Source organism: Rhinoderma darwinii, chromosome 4, assembly GCF_050947455.1.
Source record: "Rhinoderma darwinii isolate aRhiDar2 chromosome 4, aRhiDar2.hap1, whole genome shotgun sequence".
Taxonomy (NCBI): domain Eukaryota; kingdom Metazoa; phylum Chordata; class Amphibia; order Anura; family Rhinodermatidae; genus Rhinoderma; species Rhinoderma darwinii.
The window spans coordinates 334482251-334509823 of record NC_134690.1 but is presented as its reverse complement, the minus strand read 5'-3'; the positions used below and the strand labels follow the sequence as shown (position 1 = coordinate 334509823).

Here is a 27573-nt window from a genome sequence, read left to right as displayed (position 1 = left end):
GTGCCGATGTGGCCGTCACGATGCAGGACCTGTGAGTGACGTCACAGATCTGCACTGTCAGAAGCTGGGCGTTCTGAAGAGAAGTGGATGATCCTTCTCATCAGAGCGCCCAGCTAGTAAAAGTATTAAAAACGCCCCGATGTACGCACATAATACACGCCCACTTGGACTTTTACTTTTAAACACACCCACTTGGACTTTTGCAAGCCTCATTTGCATAACTACAAAAATGGTCATATCTTGGCCAAAAATGCTCGTTTTTTAAAAATAAAAACGTTACTGTAATCTACATTGCAGCGCCTATCTGCTGCAATAGCAGATAGGGGTTGCAAAATCTGGTGACAGAGCCTCTTTAACTACACTTTTATCAAACTTTTGATAGGTCAGAGTGACATATCAGAAGTTTGGATCGGTGGGGGTACGGGTACTGCGACCCCCCCCCCCCACTGTAGCGGAAAAGAAGGTACAGAAGTGCTCAACTAAGTGCCCTGCATCTTCGGCTGTGATCCGCGCCTCCTGTTAGTTCTATGTGAGCCGATCTTCAGCCTAACACGGCGCACCAATCACAGCCGAATGTGCTGAGCACTTCTCTAACTTTGTTTCAGTGATGGCGGTAGTCTCCGCACCCAGACCCCACCGATCCAAACTTCTGATATGTCTCGGACATACTGTATAACAATTTTTGAAAGTGTAGTTACTCTTTAACCCCTTAACGACCGCCCACCATCTTTTGATGGCAGGCGGTGCATGTGCTTAGTCTACAGCGACGTCTTTTGGCGTCACTGTAGAAGAGGCCGATGAGCGATGCTGTGAGCACTCCTCCTCTAAGCAGGAGCTGTAACTAACAGCTCCTGAACATAGAGCAGCCTGCTGAATACAGCTGCGGTTGGAAAACTCGGACCCCGGCTATTTAACACTTTGATCGCTGCGGTCTGTGACAGTGGCAAGACCAAAGGGAACTCCCATCTTTGATCGCGTCAAAGCTGCAGTCAGCCCTGGGGACCTAGGAAGGACCCCAGGGCTGTCTGTTCAGTTTGCCTTCTGTTAGGGCAGCACATAGTGTGCCCTAACAGCACCCTGTGTCATAGTGACACAGTATGATGTGTCAGCATACAGGAGTATGCTAATACATTACAAGTAAAAAATTACGTTTTATAAATAGTTATCCCTTATGGCCGTTTAACCCCTCAAATGCCGCGGTCATTAGCGACCGCTGCATTTGAGTGGTTTACAGAGGGAGTGAGCTCCCTCTGTCACCCATCGGCGGCCCGCAAATGCAATTGTGGTCATCCGATAGGGTGCCATGGCAGCTGAGGGCCTAACAAAGGCCACCAGGTCTGCCCTGGTTATATACCTATGAGGACGTGCCAGAGGCACTTCCTAATAGATGCCTGTCCGTTTTATACTGACCGGCAATAATTCTCTGGTATACCAAAGCATTATATCTGCGATCTAAAGGTCGCATAGTGAAATCTCCTAGTGAGGGTATGTTCACACGCAGTGTTTTCAGACGTTATTCGGGCATTTTACGCCTCGAATTACGCCTGAAAAAACTGCTCCATTACGCCTACAAACATCTGCCCATTGCTTTCAATGGGTTTTACGGTGTTCTGTTCCCACGAGGTGTAATTTTACGCGTCTCTGTCAAAATACGGCGCGTAAAAAGACGCCCGCGAAAAAGAAGTGCATGTCACTTCTTGGGACGTTTTTGGAGCCGTTTTTTAATTCACTGCATTGAAAAACCGCTCCAATAACGACCGTAAAATACGCCACGAAAAACGTGAGTTGCTACAAAAACGTCTGAAAATCTGGAGCTGTTTTCCGTCTGAAAACAGCTCTGTATTTTCAGACGTTTTTGTTCACTGCGTGTGAACATACCCTGAGGCTGAAAAAATTATTAATGTACACATTAAAACAAAAAAAACTTGTATTTAGTAAAACTGTAAAAATACAATAAACTACACATATATGGTAATGACCCCAAAAATAAAGCTATCATATTATTTAAACCACAAGGTGAACCTCGTAAAAAAAAAACGGAAAAAACAACTGCAAAATTGCTATTTTTTTTTCACATCCCCTCCCCCCCCCAAAAAAAATTATAATAAAAGGTTAATCAATAAGTCCCATGTACCCCTAAATGGTAGCAAAGAAGTCCCACACAAAAACAAGCCCTCATATGGCGACATTGACGGAAAAATAAAAAAGTTATGGCTCTTGGAAAGCGGCGATGCAAAATAAAATAATTTTAGTTCAAAAGTGTTTTTATTCTGCAAAAGTAGTAAAACTATGCATATTTGGTATCGCCATAATTGTACCGACCCATAGAATAGCATGTTATTTACGCCGCACAGTAATCGGCGTAAATGTAAAACGCATAGAACAATGGCTAAATTGCTAGGGTTTTTTTATACCCCCCCCCCACCAAAAAAAAAGTTAATAAAAAAATTCTACATACCCCAAAACGGTGCCATTGAAAAATACAACTCCTCCCGCAAAAAACAAGCCCTCATACAGCCATGTCCACGTGAAAATAAAAAAGGTATAGCTCTTCGAATGTGACGATGGAAAAACTAAAAAAATTGCTTGGTCATTAGGGCCCAGAATGCATACAGGGGGAAAGGGTTAATGGGATTTTTTTTAAAAAGTAACAAAAAAAAATCTAATTTTTTTTGCATAAAATATATTTTAGAGCCCACTACACTAAATAAAAACAAAAAACTACACATATTAGGTATCTAAACGACCGTAATAACCTGAAGAATGAATCTAGTGGGATATTTCGCGTGAAACGTGAACGGGATAAAATATAAATAAGAAAAACTATGCAGAGAATCGCTTTTTCCTATATTCACACAGTAAAAAAAAAAAAAAAGTTCTACCTCCAAACTGTGAAAAAAATATCCAATTTCTCACACATAAAACAAGGCCTCATACGGCCACATCATTGAGAAAATAAAAACCTTATGGCTGCTGAAATCCAGAGGTAAAAACCTGAAAAATGTAGATGGTCATTAAAGGGATTGTCACCAGCCTGTCCATATAAAACTAGTAACAGGGTATTGTAGAGGAGACTAAGGCCTCATGCACACGACCGTGTTCGGTCCGTGATATACGGTCCGCATGTCGGCCGCTTGTCCCGGACCGTACAAAGTACAGGGAGCCGGGCTCCTAGCATCATACTTATCTATGACGCTAGGTGTCACTGCCTATCCACGTAACTACTGTCACACACTAAAACATGATTACAGTACGGGACAGTAGTTCCGCGGACAGGCAGTGACCCCTATCGTCATAGATAAGTGTGATGCTAGGAGCCCGACTCCCTGCACTGTGTTCGGTCCGGGACATGCAGCCGACATGCGGACCGTATATCACGGACCGAACACGGTCGTGTGCATGGGGCCTTACCTGTTTCTAGAGTGTAGTTACAATTTGTGCTTCCTGCCTCCTTTGTAGAGAAATTTGTTTTATTAGGTTTATGCTACTGAGCATTTAGGGTATGTTCACACGGCCTATTTACGGACGTAATTCGGGCGTTTTGGCCCCGAATTACGTCTGAAAATAGCGCCTCAATAGCGCTGACAAACATCTGCCCATTGAAAGCAATGGGCAGACGTTTGTCTGTTCACACGAGGCGTATATTTACGCGCCGCTGTCAAATGACGGCGCGTAACTAGACGCCCGCGTCAAAGAAGTGACCTGTCACTTCTTTGGCCGTAATTGGAGCCGCTATTCATTGACTCCAATGAATAGCAGCGCTAATTACGGCCGTAATTGACGCGGCGTTCAAGCGCCTGCACATGCCGGTACGGCTGAAATTACGGGGATGTTTTCAGGCTGAAACATCCCCGTAATTTCAGCCGTTACGGACCCCCGCCGTGTGAACATACCCTTAGGTGCAACGAGGGCGTCACCATTGCACCTAAATGCTCTTACGTCGCTCCCCCCCCCCCCCCCCCTTGTTACATTGATTTGACAGTTCGGGTATGTTCACACGGCGGGGGTCCGTAACGGCTGAAATTACGGGGATGTTTCAGCCTGAAAACATCCCCGTAATTTCAGCCGTACCGGCATGTGCAGGCGCTTGAACGCCGCGTCAATTACGGCCGTAATTAGCGCTGCTATTCATTGGAGTCAATGAATAGCGGCTCCAATTACGGCCAAAGAAGTGACAGGTCACTTCTTTGACGCGGGCGTCTATTTGCGCGCCGTCATTTGACAGCGGCGCGTAAATATACGCCTCGTGTGAACAGACAAACGTCTGCCCATTGCTTTCAATGGGCAGATGTTTGTCAGCGCTATTGAGGCGCTATTTTCGGGCGTAATTCGGGGCAAAAACGCCCGATTTACGTCCGTAAATAGGCCGTGTGAACATACCCTAACATTGATTTGACAGGGGCCAGGCAGCGTAATAGGCGCGTTCATGCCTGGCCCCGTACTATCTGTAACGCGGGTGTGTCCCTGTTCTTTACTCGGCGCATGCGCAGTAGTGCCGACTAGAACGAAGAGCCGAAACATCGTACTGCACATGCGCTGAGTAAAGAGCAGGGACATGCCCGTGTTACAGATCGTATCGGGCCAGGCATGAAGGCGCCTGTTAACGCTGCCTGGCCTCTGTCAATCAATGTAACAAGGGAGGAAGGGGGGGGGGGGTTGAACTGGTGAGCGATATATCTAGATCATTAGTGTCAACAGGGCCTACGAAGTCCAAACAAAAAAAAACACCACATCTTTTACTGCTGTTATGAAATAAACGTATTTTTTTTTTTAAGCAAGCACCTCTAATGAAAACAGAAACTTTTTCTATTTTTGGGTTTGTTTACTAAAACATTTAACCCTTTCAATACAAAGGACGGATGTAATTTGTAATAACTTTAAACGCTTGCCGCAACTAGAATATATGGACAATAGCTTAGATCTTGGTATCCTAATAAAATCCAGAAGCTTGAAAAATGTTTGTTCTTGCTGTGGGACTTATTATGTTTTATTTGCTGCTTCCTAGACCTTATTCACACGATCGTGTCCGATTTGCGTGCGTAAAAAAAATGGGCAGTGTTTCTCGCATATGACTCCGTGTGGTTTCCGTGTATCAACCGTTTTTTCTTGTCCGTGTTTCTCCTCTGCAAGCACTTAATGGTTTTACAAAAAAAATTTCTGCTCTTTTTTTCCTGCAATTGATGCGTGAAACACGTACAGCACACGGATGTCGTCCGTGTGCTGTCCGTTGCTTTCACTCACCCATTAACTTCAATGGGCAAGTCTGATGCTCAAAATTGGACCAGAATGGGACATGCAGTGAGTTGCGCGCAACGGTCACACGTTCCGTGAAAAATCAAGGACTTGTGATTAGCCCCAATGAATTGTATGGGTCAGTGTGCGGTCCGTTATATGAACTGACCGCACACTGACGTGAAACATGCTTGTCTGAATGAGGCCTTAATAAGATCATTTAAAAAAACTTTTGGTTTTGATATGTCCTATGCTTTATATTCCATTTTATTTTTATTTTTTAATGGAATGAAACCATCACAAACAAAGATGAAAAGTGCTCCCTACTAGTCATGAGCCAACGGTGTGAAAAAAAATCCTATCCTATTTTAAAGGGGTCCTGTACTATTAACATATAGAGAGTCTCCTGTACTGAAAGCTTGCAATGTTTCTTGGGGATTGCAGCTGTATGGAGATGAAGTGTATTGTGACCTACACATCTCCACATTGGCACTCAATGGGCACACTGTATACATGGAAAATTACAGACTAAGCATTTCACCCTCTTGCTAGTTGTTTGGTACAGGCAAATGATGGAACCACCAGTACTCTGTGGGGGAACAGCTCAGTTGTACTAGAAGGACCAGCAAGAAAAAAACATGCCCAGCATTTCAAATGGCAAACTAAGGCAAATTTATTTATTTAGCAAGGATTTTAAACATCCAAATGTTACTAGTTGGGGGCAAACGTGGCCCTTTGGTCACAGCATATGTATTTAATCCTTACTGAATAAAGACTTTGCCTTTTATTGCCATTTGGCGCGCTGGTCAGTATTTTTCTGCACTGCGTACCTAGACTGTAGTAGGGAGGTGTCTGCGTATCTCCATGTAACCATGGACGTTCTAAAGAAAATGTATGATTATATGACCACAACTTGTCAAAAGTTTAGAACACCTATGAATTTAATGAAATGCTTAATGATGTTGGGCATGCTAACTACAAACACCGGATCCAGGGACAAGTGTCCCATCCACAGGACCTAACCACTGTATGTATCTGTAATACAGAAACATAGTATGGGTCAGTAGCAGGCTGTGGGCATCGTATTACAGATTTGTACGACATTGAGCTCTAATGAGACTATGTGAATTAGCCTCTAAAGGGATGATCCTTTCTTCTAGGCCCTTGATGCCCCCAGCGGTCAGATCCTCATTGATCAGGCATGGGTGGCATATCTAATAGATCTGCCATAGCTGGTTTATTACACAAGAACAAACCTCACACATCTGTAACACTGCTGAAGCTGGTCACACTCCGAGTGCAAAAGGAAGTCACAGAAAGAAAGGCAACTATTTATTTGCTGCATCTCGAAGTTGTTCATTTTGGCAACATCACGGACACTGTCTTTTGTTATTCCTTCACCAATATTTACACTTTTTTTTTTTTTTGCAGTAATCATGAAGGACCGTCTGAGTGAGCTATTGGAATATGCAAGACTTCACAATCAATATGTTGAGAGTGGTGATGAGGACTTTCCGCAAGACCTTGCTATGTTTGAAACGGACCATTCTTTGGAAGTCCTGTACCGAGATATACAACTCATCCGGACAGAAAACCACTTGTTAAAGGTTGATGTGAAACGCTTGGGGAAGCAAACCACGCGCTTTCTTACTTCTATGCGACGCCTTAGCAGCATAAAAAGGGACTCCAACAGTATCGCTAAAGATATTAAGTTACGGGGAGAAGGTATCCACCGGAAACTCCAGAGTCTCAAAAACCTCAGTGAAGATGCTGAAAACAAGCATGGGGAAAGTTCAGTCATCGCGCGTGTGTCCAAGGCTCAGTTTGTTACCCTTACGCGTGCTTTCCAGCAAGCCATGGTTGAATACAATGAAGCTGAAATGGTTCAACGGGAGAACTGCAAAATCCGAATCCAGCGTCAGCTTGAGATTATGGGGAAGGACGTTTCCGGAAACCAGATTGAAGATATGATTGAACAAGGGAAATGGGATGTCTTCTCTGAAAACCTTCTTTCTGACGTTAAAGTTGCACGTTCCGCACTAAATGAAATAGAAACACGGCATAAAGAGCTGATCAAACTGGAGACGCGTATAAAAGAGGTCCATGATCTCTTCTTGCAGATGGCCTTATTGGTTGAAGAGCAGGCGGAGACTCTGAATGTTGTGGAGTTAAACATGGAAAAAGTTAAAGATTATGTTGGCGCAGCAAAAGCTCAAGTCAAACAAGCGGTAGAATATAAGAGGAAGCATCCGTGCCGGAAGATGCTCTGCTGTTGCTGTCCCTGCTGCGACTGATGCCCAAAGTCGCGTACATGCTTTTGTTTCCATGAACAAACTTTTAGAAAGCCGGAACCTTATTTATAGAATACCGTATGACATTGTAGTATTTTTACAAGTGTTTAAGTTAGAATGTTACATATGAACGTTACCGGCTTGTTTAATTCTTTGCATAAAAATATGATTTTTAGGTATGTTGCATATCACAACTAATATGGATGTTTAAAGTTAGGATCCCTCTTTACAGAAAGGAACCCTTTAATAAAAATATACACTATTGAAAAAATCCTTAACATATAAATGTGTTCACACTGAATTAATTATTTATTTTATTTTCATTACACTTGGTTAAAGCATACCCCCACCTTCAGTGAAAAACTGTTATGGTGCCGGAGCGTGTAAAGTCTTTGCAGTTAGGGACCGTGTCCTCCTCGTATCCATGGCTCCCGTAGGCAGAACAGTCATTAGCGCTCTAGGATTCTATAGCGCTGGCGGACACTGGATACAGGAGCCATAGAGATGAGCAGGACGTCCCCTCTCTCTAACTACATGGTTATGAGCCTCCGGCGGCGCAGACTTTAGGCCGTCCGTGCTGCTGCTCAAAGCAAAATCGGTAAGAGAAGTGATTTTAGAAAACCTATTATAATGCACACTCCTGCACTACAATAGTTATTCACTGAAAGCGGAGGTACGCTTTAAAGTAGAGGATAAACCCATATTTAAAAAAAATGTAAATAGTTTTACTAATCACTTTTTTATTTATTTTTTTGCTTGCAATTGCACCAAGTTTTTATAAACCACCCTCTTATGTTTTTAGAGTCATGGGGATGTGTGTGTGGAGGGGGTTAACATTCTACTGCTGCCCAATGGATTTTTTTTCTTGATAGGATTTTGTTTCCAGAACGGTTACTAATGCATGATTTTCATAGACGTTATTTTTTGATATGTAGGAAATAGTGTATTCTTTTTTTTCTTGATCGGATTTTTGAATCTCTTGTGATATGTTTGACATATACGCATGTTCTACACTTGTGCTTAAATTTAAATTACTTCAGAAACTCTGATTATCGCAACACAGCGGATGTTAAACTACATGCATTAGCTGTCGGTATGCTACAAAAGTAAGTCCAAAAAGGTTATCTATTGGATTAAACATTATTTACGCTCGATACAAACTGTTGACACAAAATTGCCTGTTCATAGTTCTGGTTTTCCCAAAATGTATGTTTTACGACTTATTGTTGGGATAGGTCATTAAACGTTGATTTGTGTCAGTCTGATCACTGTGAACCTTACTAGCCTCGAGGTTCGGGTTAAGCCTCATTCAAATGGCACAGTCACATGCGGGAGGCTGTATGACGGCACACTGCGTTATTGTGGCTCCATACGACCTGTGCCTCTGTATTGTGTGCCTTATTACGGTTCTATACAACTCGGAGGTGGTATAGAGCTGTAATACGGCCTTGTGCATGCAGGATATATGTATTATGACCGATCCTCTGATACTCTCCCAGGCAATGGCACTTTAAATGTGTTTGTGTTCTGTAGTAATGGGGACAGTTGTACAGATTATAAGGGTATATATATATTTAGCTATATTGGGAGCGTAAGACTTGAGGCCATTTCATACCTCTTAATGTGCCATTTGTTTATAATCCAGATGAAAGCTACTATTTACTTTTTGGCAAAAATGTTAACTTTAGTAGTTTTATTTTATATAAATGTATCCCTGCAGGTTATTACTGAAATTAATCTTGAATGATTTGCGCTTTTATTAGTATGTTGCTGGTTTTTTTTTAAAGTCTGTTTTTAATAGATTTTTTTTTTTATTGCTCTTTAAATAATAAAAAAAACCATCTGTATTACTTTTGTATTGCATTTTGTATTCCCTTGTAAATGAAGATTAAAATTCTCATAGCCAAATGATGATTTTGCATGGTTTTGTTTACGCAGGTTTCTTATATGAAGCTCTTAACCACTTCAGGACCACCTGCTTGGGTTTATTTTCACTGGAGTGCTGCAGTCGTTCCAAGTATTGCATTTTAGCTGCATGTCGTTGGGCTTGATTAAAAGTACTACCTCGCTTAAGGCCAAGATATCAGATCTACAAAAATGTTATCTAAAGGATGCAGTACTACGTTAACATTGTAGATAACCAATTATTATTTTTTTAATTGGCAACCATCCAACGTATTTGATCTGCGTCATCTTCAACTGAAATAACATAAGCCACCACGTGAACCGGACGTGCAACCCTCTAACAAAAATTTTATTTTACAGAAAACACAACTATCAATGTATATGACTTGGAACAAAAATTCTACGTATAACTAGCCACACAGATGTCACTAGTCTCCTGCTGCACACAGTAAGGCCTCGGTGCGTGATTACAGCAAGGACGGCTTTGGGCTGTCCGCAAATCACGGACCGCGCACACATTGATTTAAAGAGGCTCTGTCACCAGATTTTGCAACCCCTATCTGCTATTGCAGCAGATCGGCGCTGCAATGTAGATTACAGTAACGTTTTTATTTTTAAAAAACTAGCATTTTTGGCCAAGTTATGACCATTTTTGTATTTATGCAAATGAGGCTTGCAAAAGTCCAAGTGGGGGTGTTTAAAGTAAAAGTCCAAGTGGGCGTGTATTATGTGCGTACATCGCGGCGTTTTTACTTCTTTTACTAGCTGGGCGTTCTGACGAGAAGTATCATCCACTTCTCTTCAGAACGCCCAGCTTCTGGCAGTGCAGACACAGCCGTGTTCTCAAGAGTTCACGCTGTGACGTCATTCACTTCCTGCCCCAGGTCCTGCATCGTGTCGGCCACATCGGCACCAGAGGCTACAGTTGATTCTGCAGCAGCATCAGCGTTTGCAGGTAAGTAGCTACATCGACTTACCTGCAAACGCCGATGCTGCTGCAGAATCAACTGTAGCCTCTGGTGCCGATGTGTCCTCGCTCGTCCGACACGATGCAGGACCTGTGAGTGACGACACAGCGTGATCTCTGGAGAACACGGCTGTGTCTGCACTGCCAGAAGCTGGGCGTTCTGAAGATAAGTGGATGATACTTCTCGTCAGAACGCCCAGTTAGTAAAAGTAGTAAAAACGCCCCGATGTACGCACATAATACACGCCCACTTGGACTTTTGCAAGCCTCATTTGCATAAATACAAAAATGGTCATAACTTGGCCAAAAATGCTAGTTTTTTAAAAATAAAAACGTTACTGTAATCTACATTGCAGCGCCTATCTGCTGCAATAGCAGATAGGGGTTGCAAAATCTGGTGACAGAGCCTCTTTAAATGAGCCCGGATCGCAAATGCGGCCCGTATAATTACATTTTCTAACTTTTTTGCGGTCTGGCCAATACACGGTCCGTATAAACCATGGTCCTGTGCATGGGCCAATAGAAATGCATGGCATTTTTGCGGATGAATTTCGGACGCAAAAACACGTTTGTGTGCATGAGGCCTAAATCTCCACAAAGCTTCTGTTCTCTCCTAGAAATCTATGTAGCATTGGAACCTTTTTCACTGGCACATAATTAGGGTCTTTGAGTCAAGGATCCCTATACTAAACCGTAATGAGAGGGGTGGCGAACCCTTTAACCCGCTGGCGCCGCAGCCAGTTTTGGCCTTTATGATGCAGCCCCGTGTTACATTATGTGGAAATAGATTTTCAACGCTTTTACTCATCCAAGTAATTTTGAGGTTTTTTTAAACTTTCTTTTTGGGGAGGTTCTCAAAAATCTCATTTTTAGGTATCGATCTCCGTTCTGAAGGAGCTTTGAGGTGCTTTTACATTAGAAGAATTCACCCTATTTTAAAAACTTTTTGTTGGGGGGAGAGCTTGATTTGTAATACATTTTTCACTGTTACACAGCTGGTGTTAACCGAGAAAAACAACTCAACATGTATTACCCTGGTTCTGTAGTTTCTAGAAATATCCTTTATGTGGCCCAGTGTGCTGCTTGACCTAAACACAGGCCTCAGAAATGAAGGAGCACCTTGTGGGATTTGCGGTCTCCTTTTTATTAGGTCTTTTAGGCACCGTTTGAGGTTTGCAGAGACTTCGAAGTGCCAAAATATAAGAAACATCCCCATAAAGACACTATTAAAATCGACACCCCCTCGGGTTTAGTTAGCATTTTGACCCCACAGGTTTTTCATAGAATGTTAGAATTGGGTCTTGAAAATTAAAATATATATATTTTTTTCAATCCAATGTAGTTTTAGCTTTAATAAATTTCATTTGCACAAGGTATAATAGAAGAAAAAGCACCCCACAATCTGTTACGCAGTTTGTCCCAACGAACGCAATACCTGGACGTGCCAATACCTCATATGTGTTTGTAATCTGCTGATTGGGCACATGGCAAGGCTCAGAAGGGAGAAACCATGCAACATTTTAAGGCCTACTTTGGTGATATTTATAGCATTATGCCATAATTAGATGCAATAGGTGTCTAAATCTTAAACTCGAGACGTGACCCCATTTTGGAAACTACACATCATTTTGGCCCCACAAGTGTTATTCAAAATTGAATGCCCAGCGGATGGTGCAGAGAAAAATTTAATGTTTTCAGAGATTCCACTTCAGTTGCATTGCTCCATGATTACAGAGGCTCTGAGTTGTCAAAAGATTAGAAACCCCAGACAAGTCACCTCATTTTGGAAACTGCCCTGAAGGCATTCATCTAGGGTTGTTAGCATTTTGACATCACAAGCGGTTTGCAGCAATGGGGTGACGTAGAATAAAAATGATTATTTTGGGGCCGATCTACTTGTCAAAATACCTCTACTTTGCCCCCACTCCCCAATCAGACCCCCCCCTTTCTCAAGGGTACAATAAAATACTCCCCGCACCGCTCTTCCCCCTCAGGCTCTTACAGCAGGCCACGACTTTTGCCTGAGTATATGGCAGGGCCCCAAAGGGAAGGAGCTCCCTGTGGCTTTTAGAGCACATTATTTGCTTAAAGTGTACCTTCTTTCAGGTGACATTTCAGAATAAGCTGTCGTGTGTACATGAGGAATAACACTTTTTCAGGCCATTATATGATTTGTATATGGAATTTTTTAGCATTTCTTTATTCCCGCCTCTGGGGGCCATAACTCTCTAATTCTCAGTTTTCCCTGAGCTAGTAGGCTGAGCCTAAGGGCGGATTCACACGAACGTGAATTGCGTCCGTGCAGGCCGCGTGGTTGTCACGCGGCACGCATGGACCAATAGAAGTCTATGGGTCAGTACAGACAGTCCGTGCTTTTTGCGCAGCGTTTGTCTGCTGCGTAAAAAGCGCGACACGGCCAATATCTCCGCGTATTTCGCGCATCACGCACCCATTGAAGTCAATGGGTGTGTGAAAACCACGCAGGTCGCACGGAAGCACTTCCGTGCGAACTGCCTGTTTCGCGCAACAGCTGTCAAAAGGATAAATGTAAACAGAAAAGCACCACGTGCTTTTCTGTTTACAAACCTTCAAATGGCGTGTCATAATGATGGCGGCTGCGCGAAAAGCACGCAGCCGCGCATCATATGATGCTGCCTCACGGAGCAGGTAAGTGGCTTTTGCGCAGGAAAAAACGCCACGGTCGTCTGAATCAGCCCTAACTGCTATCTTGTCTGCCATGCACTGCGCACATATAGAAGATCTTGCTCTCCCATCGATTTGTAACGCACCCTCAGAAGCAGTTGAAGCATGGACGAGGTTATACGGCAGTACTGAGCAATGTAGCTGTGAATCCAGCACTGGGGTGAGATCGATGCTGCTGCTCGTAGTAAGTATTCTATGTGTGTTTCTCTCTGCCTCTCTCCCACTCTGCTCCCCTCTCCATAGACTTCTATGGGTAGCTGTAATCTGATCCATAAGTGAGCTGATGGTGTCTTAGTTTGAGGAGACTGATTTAGCAGTAAATTCAGAGTGAATGCACAATTTAGGAGGGCGCGGGAGTAAAGGAGCCTGATAAGTGGAGAAAGGAGCATTCTTCTCTAATAAGCTACAAAGAGTCTTATCTTTGTTTGTCCTATTAATTTATGCAAAGTTTGACCGTTTTTTAAATGATTTTTAGGAATGATTTTGTGTTTGCAGAGGCTCTGTCATGCGAGATCTTTAGAAAATCCTCCAGAGATGAGCCCATTTGTGAAGTGACACCCCTCATGGTATTCATCTAGGGAGAAAGTAAGAATTTTTAGTTTACCCCTAGATGAATACCATGAGGTGTCACTATACAAACAAAAAATTCTCACTATACCCCTAGATAAATAGAATCAGGGGTGTCACTTCGTAAAGTGAGAATTTTTAGTTTGTGACGTGACATGCCACATGGTGTTCTTTTATGGGTGTAGTGTGAAAATTCTCACTATACCAATAAAAGAACAACATGTGGCGTGTCACGTCACAAACTAAAAATTCTCACTTTACGAAGTGACACACTTCATTGTATTCATCTATGGGTATAGTGAGAATTTTCAGTTTTTTTGTTCTGGGGATTATATCGACCTATTATGTAGGTTATGTTTTTTTTACTTTCCCAAATTGGTCAAGTAGAAAACTAAAAATAAAATTATAACGGCCAATATGGGAGACAGGAGGGTGGATAAATGATTAAAAAAAGTAACCTTTCAAAGAGGTGCGGTAAATTTTGAAGCTTTCTTTAATGCATAGGCCAAGATATCTGGGGCATGTATCACACTGGTTAATTATGTCCTTCCTAATGCCTCGTTTTTGGCACATTATTCTGCTGACATTGCTTCCAGATGCAAAGCCCCCTCCTTCCAGGTCAGCAACTAACAGGGCTTCAATAACTTTCTACTGGAATCTCTACTGCCAGAATATCCGTACAGAACAAAGGCATTGTATAGGGCTATTTTGGGTTAGATAGACAGACCGCTTTTTATACCATACGTTTGATTTGCGCATGCCGCTGTATGGCTATATTTTTGGATGGATCGATGCCACCCATAAACTTATTATAATTCTGTACTCAGAGGTTTAGGGGCTTGGGTGGTGGATCCATGTACAAGTCTGCTGCTGCCATTGTCAATGGTGAACAGTACAAGTTCATCTCTTTTATTTTACAAGCAATAAATCTTCGCTGCAGACAACCCTGAACCCTGCTGTCTCCTGCTCTGTGCCTGTCCTAGCAGTTTTGGGCACACCCCTCAGATCTTTGTGTGCATGGTGTCGGAGGCCACAGTGGACTTGGATATGAGGGCTTTTAGTAAAAGGACGCCATTATGGATTGATCCTGTAACCTTTTTCAACAAACTCCGGGGAAGGAAGGGGGGTATTCTGAGGGATCAATTTTAGAGTCTTTCCTCTCAAAAATTTTAAAACAATGGGTTTAATCTGTGGCCCTTTCACACACAGTTTTTTTTCTCCTAGAGAGATTCTTACCCACTTTAGTACTCGGCTCATTCTCTTTCTCCCTCTCCCCTAAAACGGTTCTCATATAGGACATGCTGATCTCATGCTTATTTTGATGCAACATTTTTGTCCTTGTTCCATGACCTTTTGCATTGAACGTCTGCTCTAGGGGTTTAGGTGAGTGAGTGGGGGTTACCATTTGTTTGCCACTTATCATGGTGGTTCTTTCCCCCTCCTATTGACTTGTATATGGCATTCTTTATGCCGGTTTTAAATGCTTTTAACCTCTGCATAGCATATTGAGTTCTAATTAATAAAATAAATTTTGGATATTTACATGGTTATTCCATGACTTATTTGTCATTGCCTCATACATACCCATTCTTTGTCTTTGAGTTACTGTGGTTTACAGGGTATGCCTGCCTAAGACATATTGGCTTTTAGTAAAAGGACGCCATTATAGATTGATCCTATAACCTTTTTCAACAAACTCCGGGGAAGGAAGGGGGGTATTCTGAGGGATCAATTTTAGAGTCTTTCCTCTCAAAAATGTTAAACCAATGGGTGTAATCTGTGGCCTTTTCACACACAGTAAATTTTAATACACTACTGGGCCCTTTAGTTCGGGAAATACTGTCTTTAAAGATTACAAGGAACTAGTCAACTGCAATTTTTTTCCCGTTTTCAGGGGTATAAATAATGGTCTATTAATGGCCTTATTTTAGAGAGCCTGTCACAATGTGGGTCCTCCGGGGGTGAGCAGCAGCTGTTTAAAATTTGAGGATGGCCTCAAAACATGTACCGCCCATTGGGGCTGGGCAATTGTGACCTAAATCAAAATCCCTATTATTTGAACGTGTAACCTCGATTTACGATTATTTAGGCCATACCCTTTTGCATGCCACACCCACTATTTGCATGCCATGCCATTGAATTTAATATTTATCCTCTGAGCCTGCTACATATTACTGTATATAATATTCCCCCTGACACTGCCCCACACAGTATATTGCCCCCATAGTGCTCCCCACACAGTATAATGCTCCATAGATGCCTCCACACGGCATAATGCCCCTATAGTTCTCTCCACACAGTATAATGCCCCATAGCTGCCCCCACACAGTATGATGATATACAGCTGCTTTGTATACTGTATACGGAGCAGCTGTATCTTGCGCTGAGTCCTGTATCTGTCAGGTCAGCGGCACTGACTGGTTCAGTGTCAGCGGGTCCTGCGTGTCAGACCGAGTTGCTAACACATCTGAGTTCATAACCTTAGATGTGATTGATTACAGGTGGATCCTGTGTGTTAGAGACCTGCTGTCCCTGAACCTGTCAGTCCCGTGAACCTGACAGATTCAAGTCCTAGCGAACGATACAGCTGCTTTGTATTCTGTATACAGAGCAGCTGTATCTCAAAAAGTAAATATAATTTTTAATAAAATGTATTTAGGAAGTTTCATCAATCACAATGATGCACAATTTTATATAAAAAAAGATTTCAAAGCTGTACATAGCCTTTAATGCTTCTCCCATATGACCAATATAGGATCGGACTGGGCACACAATTGATAAATGTATTTAGTTTGTTGTTTTTTTTTAATTATTTTTACATTATTTTTTTTAATTAAAAATCAGGGATTAAGAGAAGGCAGAGTTACTAAATGGGTTCTTTAGCTCTGTATATACAACAGAAGAAAGAGCAGCTGATGTAGCCGGTGACAGTGCTGTTAATATATCAGTTGATCTACTGAATTGTCTGAATGTAGATCTGGTCCAATCTAAGTTAAATAAAATAAATGTGCACAAGGCTCCGGGACCAGATGGGTGCTTAGTTCAGTTATTTCTGTCCCCCTCTTCATAATATTTAGAGATTCTCTCGTGACTGGTATAGTGCCAAGGGACTGACGCAGGGCAAATGTGGTGCCTATTTTCAAAAAGGGCTATAGGTCTTCCCCGGGTAATTATAGACCACTAAACTTAACATCCATCGTGGGGAAAATGTTTGAGGGACTATATACAGGATTATGTGACAAAAAAATTGTATTATAAGTGACAGCCAGCACGGTTTTACGAAGGATAGAAGTTGTCAAACTACCGTATATGTCGGCGTATAAGACGACTGGGCGTATAAGACGACCCCCAACTTTTACCCTTAAAATATAGAATTTAAGATATACTCACCATTTCGTGCAGGAGCGCTTCACTATGGCCATCGGCGGCAGGACCCAGGATTCTCTGTCTCTTTGAACTCGCGCATGCGCAGATAGGCTGCTTCATCGCGCGAGATCTGAGAGGCAGGGAATGAGAGGAAAGGGCGGGCCAGAGGATCTTACAGAGATGTTCCCTGGCGGCTAATACCGGCTTCCCTCAGATCCGTGGCAGATTCCGTGCATCCCGGGAGCCTGTGTACCGGACTGCAGGCTCACAAGGTAACACACAACCTGTGTGTAGACAATATGTAGACTAGGGATGTCACGATACCAGAATTTGGACTTCGATACCGATACTTCGTTTAGTATTGCGATTTCGATACCAATTTCGATACTTTTGCCAACAGTAATAAAAAAAAAATTCTTCCGTTTTCTGATGTGAGGCGCGACGTGTGATGAATTTTGAACGCGCCTCACATTTATAGTAATTAATCCCATCATGTTTCTCAGTCATAATGGGTTAATGTGCGAGGTACATGATGGGGTTAATTACTATTAATGTGAGGAACATGGAGGGTAAATTCATCGCACCTCGCGCCTCACATTAATAAGTGAATGAAAGCCGTGTTTATTTCATTTTTTTACAGCGTACACATCATAAATGATGCAAAAACATTGTTGTCCGCGCCATTACTGAATGTGTGTATTTTATGTATTGAGACTTATTTTAATGTTTATTGTAAAAAAGGTGAAGGTGTATTTTTTTTAAAATTTAACAATACTTTGTTTTTACTTTATTTTTAAACTTTAATATACTGACATATATCAGATATGTGCCAGTACATTAACCTGTGGACGGATAATACACAGGCAGTTGTTAGGACATACTTGGGTATGTCCTAACAACATGAAATATGGTAAGACAGCCCTGGGGTCCGTCAATAGACCCTGGGCTGTCTGCCCATATATGGTATGGCCCTCGATCGCGTCACAGGAATTCCCTGTGACGCGATCCAGGGGCATCCCCCCTTCTCACTTTCCCCTGAATGCTGCAGTCAGCTGTGATCGCAGCATTCAGGGGAATAACGGCGGAGATGAGCGGTTTCTCTGATCTCCGCCGTTATAGAGCGGGGCTGCGGCTGTGTAATACAGCCATTGCCCTGCTCCTGAGAGGAAGTGCGCGCGCGGTCAGCATGAGGTGATGCGGCCGGCGCTGCACTAATGAGCAGGCACTGAAGACAGAACATGGGGGTGTTTTGTAGCGCGCCCGCCATGTTCTGTCTCCAGTGCCGCCGCTCATTAGTGCAGCGCTGGCCGCATTGCATCAACCTGACCCCGCGAACTTATCATGACTCAGGAGCGGGGCTGTGGCTAAATTACACAGCCGCAGCCGCGCTCCCATACATTCATGTGTTACTATACTGAGCTGTGCGGCTGCAACGTGCATCCCTAATGTAGACAATATCCGGCATATAAGACGATCCCACACTTTTGACATTTTTTTAAGGGTGTAAAAAGTCGTCTTGTACGCCGATATATACGGTAACCTGATCTGTTTTTATGAAGAGGTGAGTAGAAGCCTAGACAGAGGGGCCCCTGTGGATTTAGTGTTTTTGGACTTTGCAAAGGCATTTGACACTGTCCCTCATAGACGTCTAATGGGTAAATTAAGGACTATAGGTTTAGAAAGTATAGTTTGTAATTGGATTGAGAATTGGCTCAAGGACCGTATCCAGAGTTGTGGTAAATGATTCCTACTCTGAATGGTCCCCGGTTATAAGTGGTGTACCCCAGGGTTCAGTGCTGGGACCAGTATTATTCAACTTATTTATTAATGATATAGAGGATGGGATTAATAGCACTATTTCTATTTTTGCAGATGACACCAAGCTATGCAATATAGTTCAGACTATGGAAGATGTTTGTAAATTGCAAGCTGATTTGAACATGCTACGGGTATGTTCACATGGCTTATTTTCGGTCGTTTTAAACGGACGAAAAATCGGAAGCAAGACGCCTCCAAACATCTGCCCATTGATTTGCAATGGAAAAATGGCGTTCTGTTCCGACGGGACGTTTTTTTATGTGGCCGTTATGAACAACAGCCACGTAAAAAAACGGCCACGAAAAAGTGCATGTCACTTCTTGGGACGTTTTTGGAGCTGTTTTTCATTGACTCTATTGAAAAACGGCTCCAAAAACGGCTGTGAAAAACGCGAGTGGCTTAAAAAAACTTATTTTAGTTTGAAAACCGCTCTGTATTTTCAGAAGTTTGAGTTTGTGTGTGCACATATCCTAAGTGTTTGGGCATCCACTTGGCAAATTAAGTTTAATGTAGATAAATGTAAAGTTATGCACCTGAGTACCAACAACCTGCATGCATCATATGTCCTAGGGGGAGCTACACTGGGGGAGTCACTTGTTGAGAAGGATCTGGGTGTACTTGTAAATAAACTAAATAACAGCATGCAGTGTCAATCAGCTGCTTCAAAGGCCAACAAGATATTGTCGTGTATTAAAAGAGGCATGGACTCGCGGGACACGGATGTAATATTACCATTGTACAAAGCATTAGTGAGGCCTCATCTAGAATATGCAGTTCAGTTCTGGGCTCCAGTTCATAGAAAGGATGCCCTGGATTTGGAACAAGTACAAAGAAGAGCAACGAAGCTAATAAGGGGCATGGAGAATCTAAGTTATGAGGAAAGATTAAAAGAATTTAACCTATTTAGCCTTGAAAAAAGACGACTAAGGGGGGACATGATTAATTTATATAAATATATTAATGGCACATACAAAAAATATGGTGAAATCCTGTTCCATGTAAAACCCCCTGAAAAAACAAGGGGGCACTCCCTCCATCTGGAGAAAAAAAGGTTCAACCTGCAGAGGCGACAAGCCTTCTTTACTGTGAGAACTGTGAATCTATGGAATAGTCACCGCAGGAGCCGTCACAGCAGGGACAGTAGATGGCTTTAAAAAAGGCTTAGATAATTTCCTAGAACAAAAAAATATTAGCTCCTATGTGTAGAAATTTTTACCTTCCCCTTTCCCATCCCTTGGTTGAACTTGATGGACACGTGTCTTTTTTTTCAACCGTACTATGTAAACAAAAAAAATAATAATCTGCTGCTCCCAAACAACCAGTATAAGGCTAGATTCACACAAGCGATGTGCATCTCAGACGTGAAAAACTGCAGTTTTTCACGTTCGAGGTGCATCTGCGCTCAGCGCTGCAGGACGCCATGTCACGCATCCCACATAGTTGAGAGTCTATGGAGGGATGCGTGATGCGTGGAAAGATAGGACATGTCCTATTTTCCCACGGACCCTTTACACGGTCCATTGAAACAACGGCTGTGTGAACGCCCACATTGAATAACATAGGTCCGTGTGACGGACGCTGTTTCAACGGCCGTCCCACAGACGTTTAACACGTTCATGTGAATAAGGCCTAAGGACCAGTATCGCGAACTGGCAATTCAATGCGACCTTGCTGTAATTGTTGTGGCTGATGGTACCCTTATGCGCAGGGGAGAATCTAGGTGGTAGGTGGAATTGCTGCCTATCAGGAATAACTCAGGCAGGAACAGGGGTAGGAAATGGTAGGGCACGTCCGACTTGTTTTGCATCTTTGTAGGACACTTTTATCACTGGGAACATAAATCTGTAGGCGAACAGGTGATGTGGGACATGGTAGCACAAACCCCACAATACTCAATCAAAATGAAATAAAACATGACAACAGTTTCTTTGGATAAAAATGGCCACGGTGTTTATTAAGGGTAACCTAAGATAAAATAATTCGAAGAGAATAACCATAAATAATCGAATAAATAATAAAATATAAATATTTTGACCAATAAAAACCAAGTCCGCCCAGCATTAGCTGGGTGACAAACCCCTCTAACAAACAACGTGACGTGAAGGAATTTAAGAACAATAGGGCGGGAGGGTGGGCGACGGTCCAATCTTCAAAAACTGGCTGCTTGACCACGATGAACTGCTCCTTTTATGTCCAATTTTCCCGCCTTTAGGATTTTATCAATGACCAATCAGCTGGCCTTCCACAAAACTGCCTGGAGATAGAATCTGCCAGAACCTGCTCATGCAATTGCACAGCTGACCTAGGTCCAATCAGCTGGGACCAACTCCAAACTGCCCAGAGACAGAAACATCTGGAAACCGGCTCGTGCCACCAGCACAGATTACCCGGGGGACACCACGATGGTAAGTACCATTCTAATATAAAATAACAAATGGAGAAAAGAGGGAAAGGGGGAGAGAAAAACATACCAAGCAAAAAAACATATTTTATTAACAACTTATGGGGGGCCGTGCGACCATGTGTCCCCCAGGCAATAGCCTGGGGGGCCCCTGACATGGTAGCACAAACCCCACAATACTCAATCAAAATGAAATAAAACATGACAACAGTTTCTTTGGATAAAAATGGCCACGGTGTTTATTAAGGGTAACCTAAGATAAAATAATTCGAAGAGAATAACCATAAATAATCGAATAAATAATAAAATATAAATATTTTGACCAATAAAAACCAAGTCCGCCCAGCATTAGCTGGGTGACAAACCCCACAAGCCATGACATTACCAAGACATGGCCCCCCCAAAACACCGCAGCCATTCTTCAATTAAATTCTGCAGGCCCAAATTGAAAATGTCGATACCCACATCAGAAAGATGTATACAATCATTTCTGAACAGCCCGTCTGTGAGGTCTTCAAGGTCACTGTGTCTATAAGAAAGACCACCGAGGACCGACATGTATTTAGACATGGCTCTATTAATCCTTTTACGGATTCGATTCAAAAACTTATAATTTCCAGAGGACCATAGCAGTCTTGGAATAATCTCTGAAAAGGAAATAGTAGCGTCAGGGAAAAGACATTTTATCAAGGCTATATCCCTTCTCATTTCCCAAAGTAAGTCCAAAGTCTTTTCTTTACCTAGGTCATTGCCTCCAGCATGGATGACAATTAAATTCGGATCCGGCCAATAAGAACTCAGTGATTTAACTAAAGAAAACACGTTCTTCCATTGCAAACCCCTTACCCCATGCCAAAAAACTGAAAAAACTAGCGGATCCATAGACAAATTTTCTGTATAGGACCTTCTCGCGGCTCTCTTCTGTGCCCAAAATATAAAAGAGTGGCCAAGGATCCAAACAACCAAACGCTTACCTGTGGATATATAATTACACTACTAACAAGTCTGGTCGAACATAAAGTTTAAATCTATTAGACTCCCACCTTCCAATTCTTTTTATAATCCCTTCATCAATTCCTAACTGTGCAGCTTCCGTAGCTGCACCTATTCTAAACGAATGGGAGGATATTTTTAAATGCTCCAACTTCAGGGACTTCAAACATTTCTTTAAAACAGAGTTAAACTGAAATCTGGACAGCTGATCCCCATTCTGATGAATCAGGAAAGCAACCCCAAGACTCGGCCTGATTGACAACCAATGTTTAACATTAGAAACTGGGCAAAGAACAGAACCCGAAAACTGATTAATTCTAACCAAACGACCTTTTCCTAATTGATCTGTCTTAGATTTTTTTAACAATAACAAAACATGGTCAATTTTGCAACGAACATCCTGAAATGAAAGGCCCGGGACTGAAACTTTACTCTCTGCCACCAGTTCGCTTATTCTCAAGGCTGCAAAGAACATTAACACAAATGCTGTTCTAAACAAACACACTTCAAAATTACTAAAACAAACTAAATGTAACACATTGAATAATTTTAACAACAAATCTAATGAAATAGGCCTTCGTCTTTCCACAACCGGAGCTGACCTATGGTAACCTTTCAAAAGCTGCTTAACTGGGAAGAGCGAAGAAATAGCCGGACAACTGTTTAATTTAAGAAAGAAAGAGATGCCTGCCAGAGACTTAGAAATGGAGGCAAATGACAGCCTCCTACTAATCGGGCTACATACAAATTTTAAAACTAGACCTACCTCATTATGAAAGAAATTACAGTTCTCATTAACACAGAAATTAACCCACTCCTTCCAAGCAGCTGAATAATCAGCCCATGTTCTTGGAGCCAAGGATCTCTGAATATTAACATAGATTAGTCCCAAATCAGATTCCATAAATGAGGAGGACACGGAATTCCACAAAGCTCCGCTTCTGGTGCCATCGTTCTGAACCTCCGCCACTGACAACGAGATAATGAATCTGCTATATCATTCTTTTTTCCTTCTATATAGCTAGCTTTCAACCAGATGTTCAACTTCAGACAACATAAAGTTAAATGTCTTAATATCTTAACTACTAATTCACATTTTGAAGATAATGTGTTAATTGCAAAGACCACACCTTTGTTATCCGTAAACAACAAAATTCTCCTATTCTTAAAATAATGACCCCATACAACTATGGCTACCAAAACCGGAAATAATTCCAATAAGACAATATTTGAAGTAACTTTGCTTACACGCCAAGCACTGGGCCATAACTCAGCCGACCATTGACCATTAAAGAATGCCCCGTAGCCCATACTACTGGCTGCATCCGTAAATAAAGACAAAGAGTCAGAATCCTCAAAATTAAACTGCCAGCAACTGCGTCCATTAAATTTAGATAAAAATTCTAGCCATACAGCTAAATCTTCTTTTAGCTGAACCGTTAACCTAATATGGGACCTAGGTGATTTAAGACCCCTTGTTGAAAAATACAGCCGCTTTGAAAAAACTCTTCCCATAGGAATAACTCTAGAGGCAAAGCTCAACAACCCTAACAGTGACTGCATATCACGTAATGAACATTTCTTCCTAGCTAACATACTGACTAAAGAAACCCTTAACTTTAACAATTTTTCCTCCTGGTAAACTAAATTCCATTCTCTCAGAATCTATTCTAATACCTAAAAATTCTAATGACCTACATGGAAACACAGTCTTCTCTTCAGCTAACGGAACACCAAAAAATTTCATAAACTCGACAAATTTTAACAATAAGGAATAACATAACTCAGAACTAGCATCACCTATAAACAAAAAATCATCAAGATAGTGCAGAACACCTCCATCCGGAATTTGCTTCTGCACTACCCAATGTAAAAAGGATGAAAATGCCTCAAAATAGAAACAAGATAAAGAAAAACCCATTGGTAAACATTTGTCATAAAAATAATCACCTTCAAATTGAAAACCTAGAGAGTTGAAACCTGCAGGGTTAACTGGTAGTAAACGGAAAGCTGATTTGATATCAGCTTTTGCTAAAAAAGCATTTTGACCAAACTGTCTCAATAAAGAGACAGCCTGATCAAACGAAGCATAGTGTACTGTCGCTTTAGACTTGTCAGCATCATCGTTTAATGAAGCCTTAAACGGGTAAGAAAGGTGATGTATTAAACGGAATGAATTCAATTCCTTCTTAGGGACAATTCCTAAAGGTGAAAGTCTAAAGTTTGTAAACGGCGGATGTATAAAAGGACCAGCGATCCTGCCAGTTTCAAGCTCTTTCAGGATTTTCTGATGCACAATATCCTTATGCTGCTGGATGGATTTCAAATTATCCACCCAGCAACAACCAGATCCTTTGAAAGAAGGGATATCAAAACCAAACTTAAAACCGTTAAAAATTAAATTAGCTTTCTCCCTGTCTGGGAACATTTCTAGCCATGGCGCCATTCTTATTAATTTCACTGGCGTCCATGCTTTTGGATAACTGTTCTTTGGAACTAGGGGGTTGAGACTGGTTTGCTCTTTTTAAACAGCGACACATTGGGTGCGAACCCCCACAAAAGGAACATTCATGTTTATACCGACAATTGTTCAACCATTTACACTGAGCTTCATTATAAGCAAAGCAAACTCCTTTCCTCAACGTATTCTGAGAACTAGGCTGCTGCTTGGTCACTGACCTTTGTGGAAGCATTAAACTAAGCCACAAACCAACATCCTTAGTGCCCCATTTTAATGAAGGGTACACTGCCATCTTCTGGCGAAACATTTCATCATAATTGTACCATGCTAAACCACCAAACTGGCGGTAAGCCTCAAGAATAATGTCTACATGCTGAAATAAATTACTAGAATTAATGAAAGACTTTTCCCCTAAAACTGAAGCATAGATACAGAACGCCTGTAGCCAGTTAAAGAAAGACTTAGGAGGAGAACGTTTTTTATCCTCATCTTTATCAGACTTACCATCCTGCTTGACAAGAGTCTCCTTCGCAGATGGTAATAAAGAAAATAGATCTATAAACTCGTTCCTCCAAATACGCTCCTTAATTGCTGGCTGTAAATGAAAACCTAATGGCGAAATATCGCAAGACATCACTTCCTTACAGCAAGTTTCCGAAACACCAATTCCTTTCTCTAAAACAGGAATATTACTAAAACCAGCATTCTGTAAATGCTGACTACTATGCTTCCATACATCAGCGGGGGAACTAGCAGGAACAGCCGACTTACTGACCAAATCAGCTAATAATTTGAAAATATCAAACATTACATTAGAATTGAGGGGAGGGGGGATGGGGTGGGACAGATAAGGGGTAGCTGGCATCTCACCACTCTGTTCCACCTGTCCTGGGTCGTGCACCACTTCTGCTACCTCCTGCTGCGTGCCTGTAGATCCTGGGGAAACTTGCTGACAGGAAAGTTGACTCCTGGGACCTCTTCTTCTCCTTGATACTGGCGGGGGTGGGGAATAAGCCACCCTAGTCTTCCGGCTCCTCTTCCTCGGTTGCAGCTCTGAAGAAAAGTCCTGCGCCGCCTCTAAAACCAGTGAGGCCGGCGCTTCCGCTGTGTCCTCCACACCACCCTTGGAGCAGGAGGGGGTACCCGACCAACCTGTTGTCTCCCGTTCTCTGACTAAACTTCTGGCCAGCGGGTTAGCCAATTGCGCCGGCACTTGCTGCGCACTTCCGGCACTGTGCGCCACCTTCTTTGATGACACGGTCGGCCGCCTCCTCTCAAGCTCCGGCACCTGGAGCGAACGTCCGGAACTGCGCTCCACCCTCAGTGATGACTCTGCTGCAGACTTCATCCTCTTGGCTGCAGCTGATGACGGCACCTCGAGCGACGACCCAGCAGGAGACACTGCTTCCTCTGTCGTCTTCCAGCCCAGCAAGTTCGCTTCTTCCCTCGACTTCCCTCGACGGCGCTGCTGCTAGGCATTGCCTCAGCCAGTTTTCTCCTCCTTCCGACTCCGCTCTTCTGATCAGCTCCATCAGCAGGACATCCATGGCGACGGTCCAATCTTCAAAAACTGGCTGCTTGACCACGATGAACTGCTCCTTTTATGTCCAATTTTCCCGCCTTTAGGATTTTATCAATGACCAATCAGCTGGCCTTCCACAAAACTGCCTGGAGATAGAATCTGCCAGAACCTGCTCATGCAATTGCACAGCTGACCTAGGTCCAATCAGCTGGGACCAACTCCAAACTGCCCAGAGACAGAAACATCTGGAAACCGGCTCGTGCCACCAGCACAGCTTACCCGGGGGACACCACGATGGTAAGTACCATTCTAATATAAAATAACAAATGGAGAAAAGAGGGAAAGGGGGAGAGAAAAACATACCAAGCAAAAAAACATATTTTATTAACAACTTATGGGGGGCCGTGCGACCATGTGTCCCCCAGGCAATAGCCTGGGGGGCCCCTGACAATCTTTATTATTTTCACTCTGGAGGTTTCTGATGGGGCTTTTCTCCGATACAGACCGGCTTTGACAAGTTCTATGACAAAAATGAGCTTATCCGAGCCGGTGATAATTGTAAATACAGCCTAAAACGCTGTGATGGCCAATCAGTACGGACTGACCTATCAGAGTGATTGCTAACACTGCGCCGCACTGATTGGTCCTGTGCCAACAGGGTCTGCTTGGCAACTGTCTAGGACCGTTTCAATCACACCGTTGTCACCTTGGGAAACGGTAAAGCACATGCAATCCCAGTGTACAATTGTCATATTGCGGGAAGGGGTTAAGGATTACACAGAGCAGAAGGATACTAGGGGGACAAGGCGTTAAAGCAGTTGTCTCTAGACAACCACTGTCCATATGCTCGTTAAGGGTGAATTCACACGCTGCAGGATTGCTACAGATTTTCAGCGTGCATTCAGCGCTAAAAAACCACAGTAATTTACAGTATAATATATGTGAATGTGGTTTTAAAACCCCCATCCATATGTAGCAGAAAAAATCTGCACGCAATTAAAAGCTATTCAAGGTATTTGAAATCGTTTTAACTGAGTACCCTATAATTTGCTGCACTTTTCTATGTTTTTCCCTCTCCAATCAACTTTTTAACCCCTTCCCAACATTTGTCGTATGGATACGTCATGGAAAACTAGTGCGTCCATACGACGAATGGTGGACACCGGCTCAGAAGCTGAGTCGGTGCCACCATCCCCGGGTGTTGGCTGTATGTTACAGCTGACACCCTGGGGTAATGGCGGGGACCGAAATTTGCTCCGATCCCTGTCATTAACCCCTTATATGCAGTGGTCAAAAGTGATCGCTGCATTTAAGGTGTTTGCAGCTCATTGGCATCCCGGTAATGAA

The 27573-nt window shown here is 42.6% G+C and overlaps 1 protein-coding gene across 1 annotated transcript in view; it reads left to right on the top strand.

Moving 5' to 3' along the window:
- Nucleotides 1-9306, top strand: part of STX11 (syntaxin 11) — a 93291-nt gene extending 83985 nt beyond the window's left edge. The window contains exon 2 of the mRNA XM_075862838.1: nucleotides 6664-9306. Coding sequence (XP_075718953.1) covers nucleotides 6669-7526 — 858 coding nt within the window. The 5' untranslated portion in view covers nucleotides 6664-6668 and the 3' untranslated portion in view covers nucleotides 7527-9306. The remainder of the gene's footprint in view (nucleotides 1-6663) is intronic.
- Nucleotides 9307-27573: the final 18267 nt, after the last annotated feature.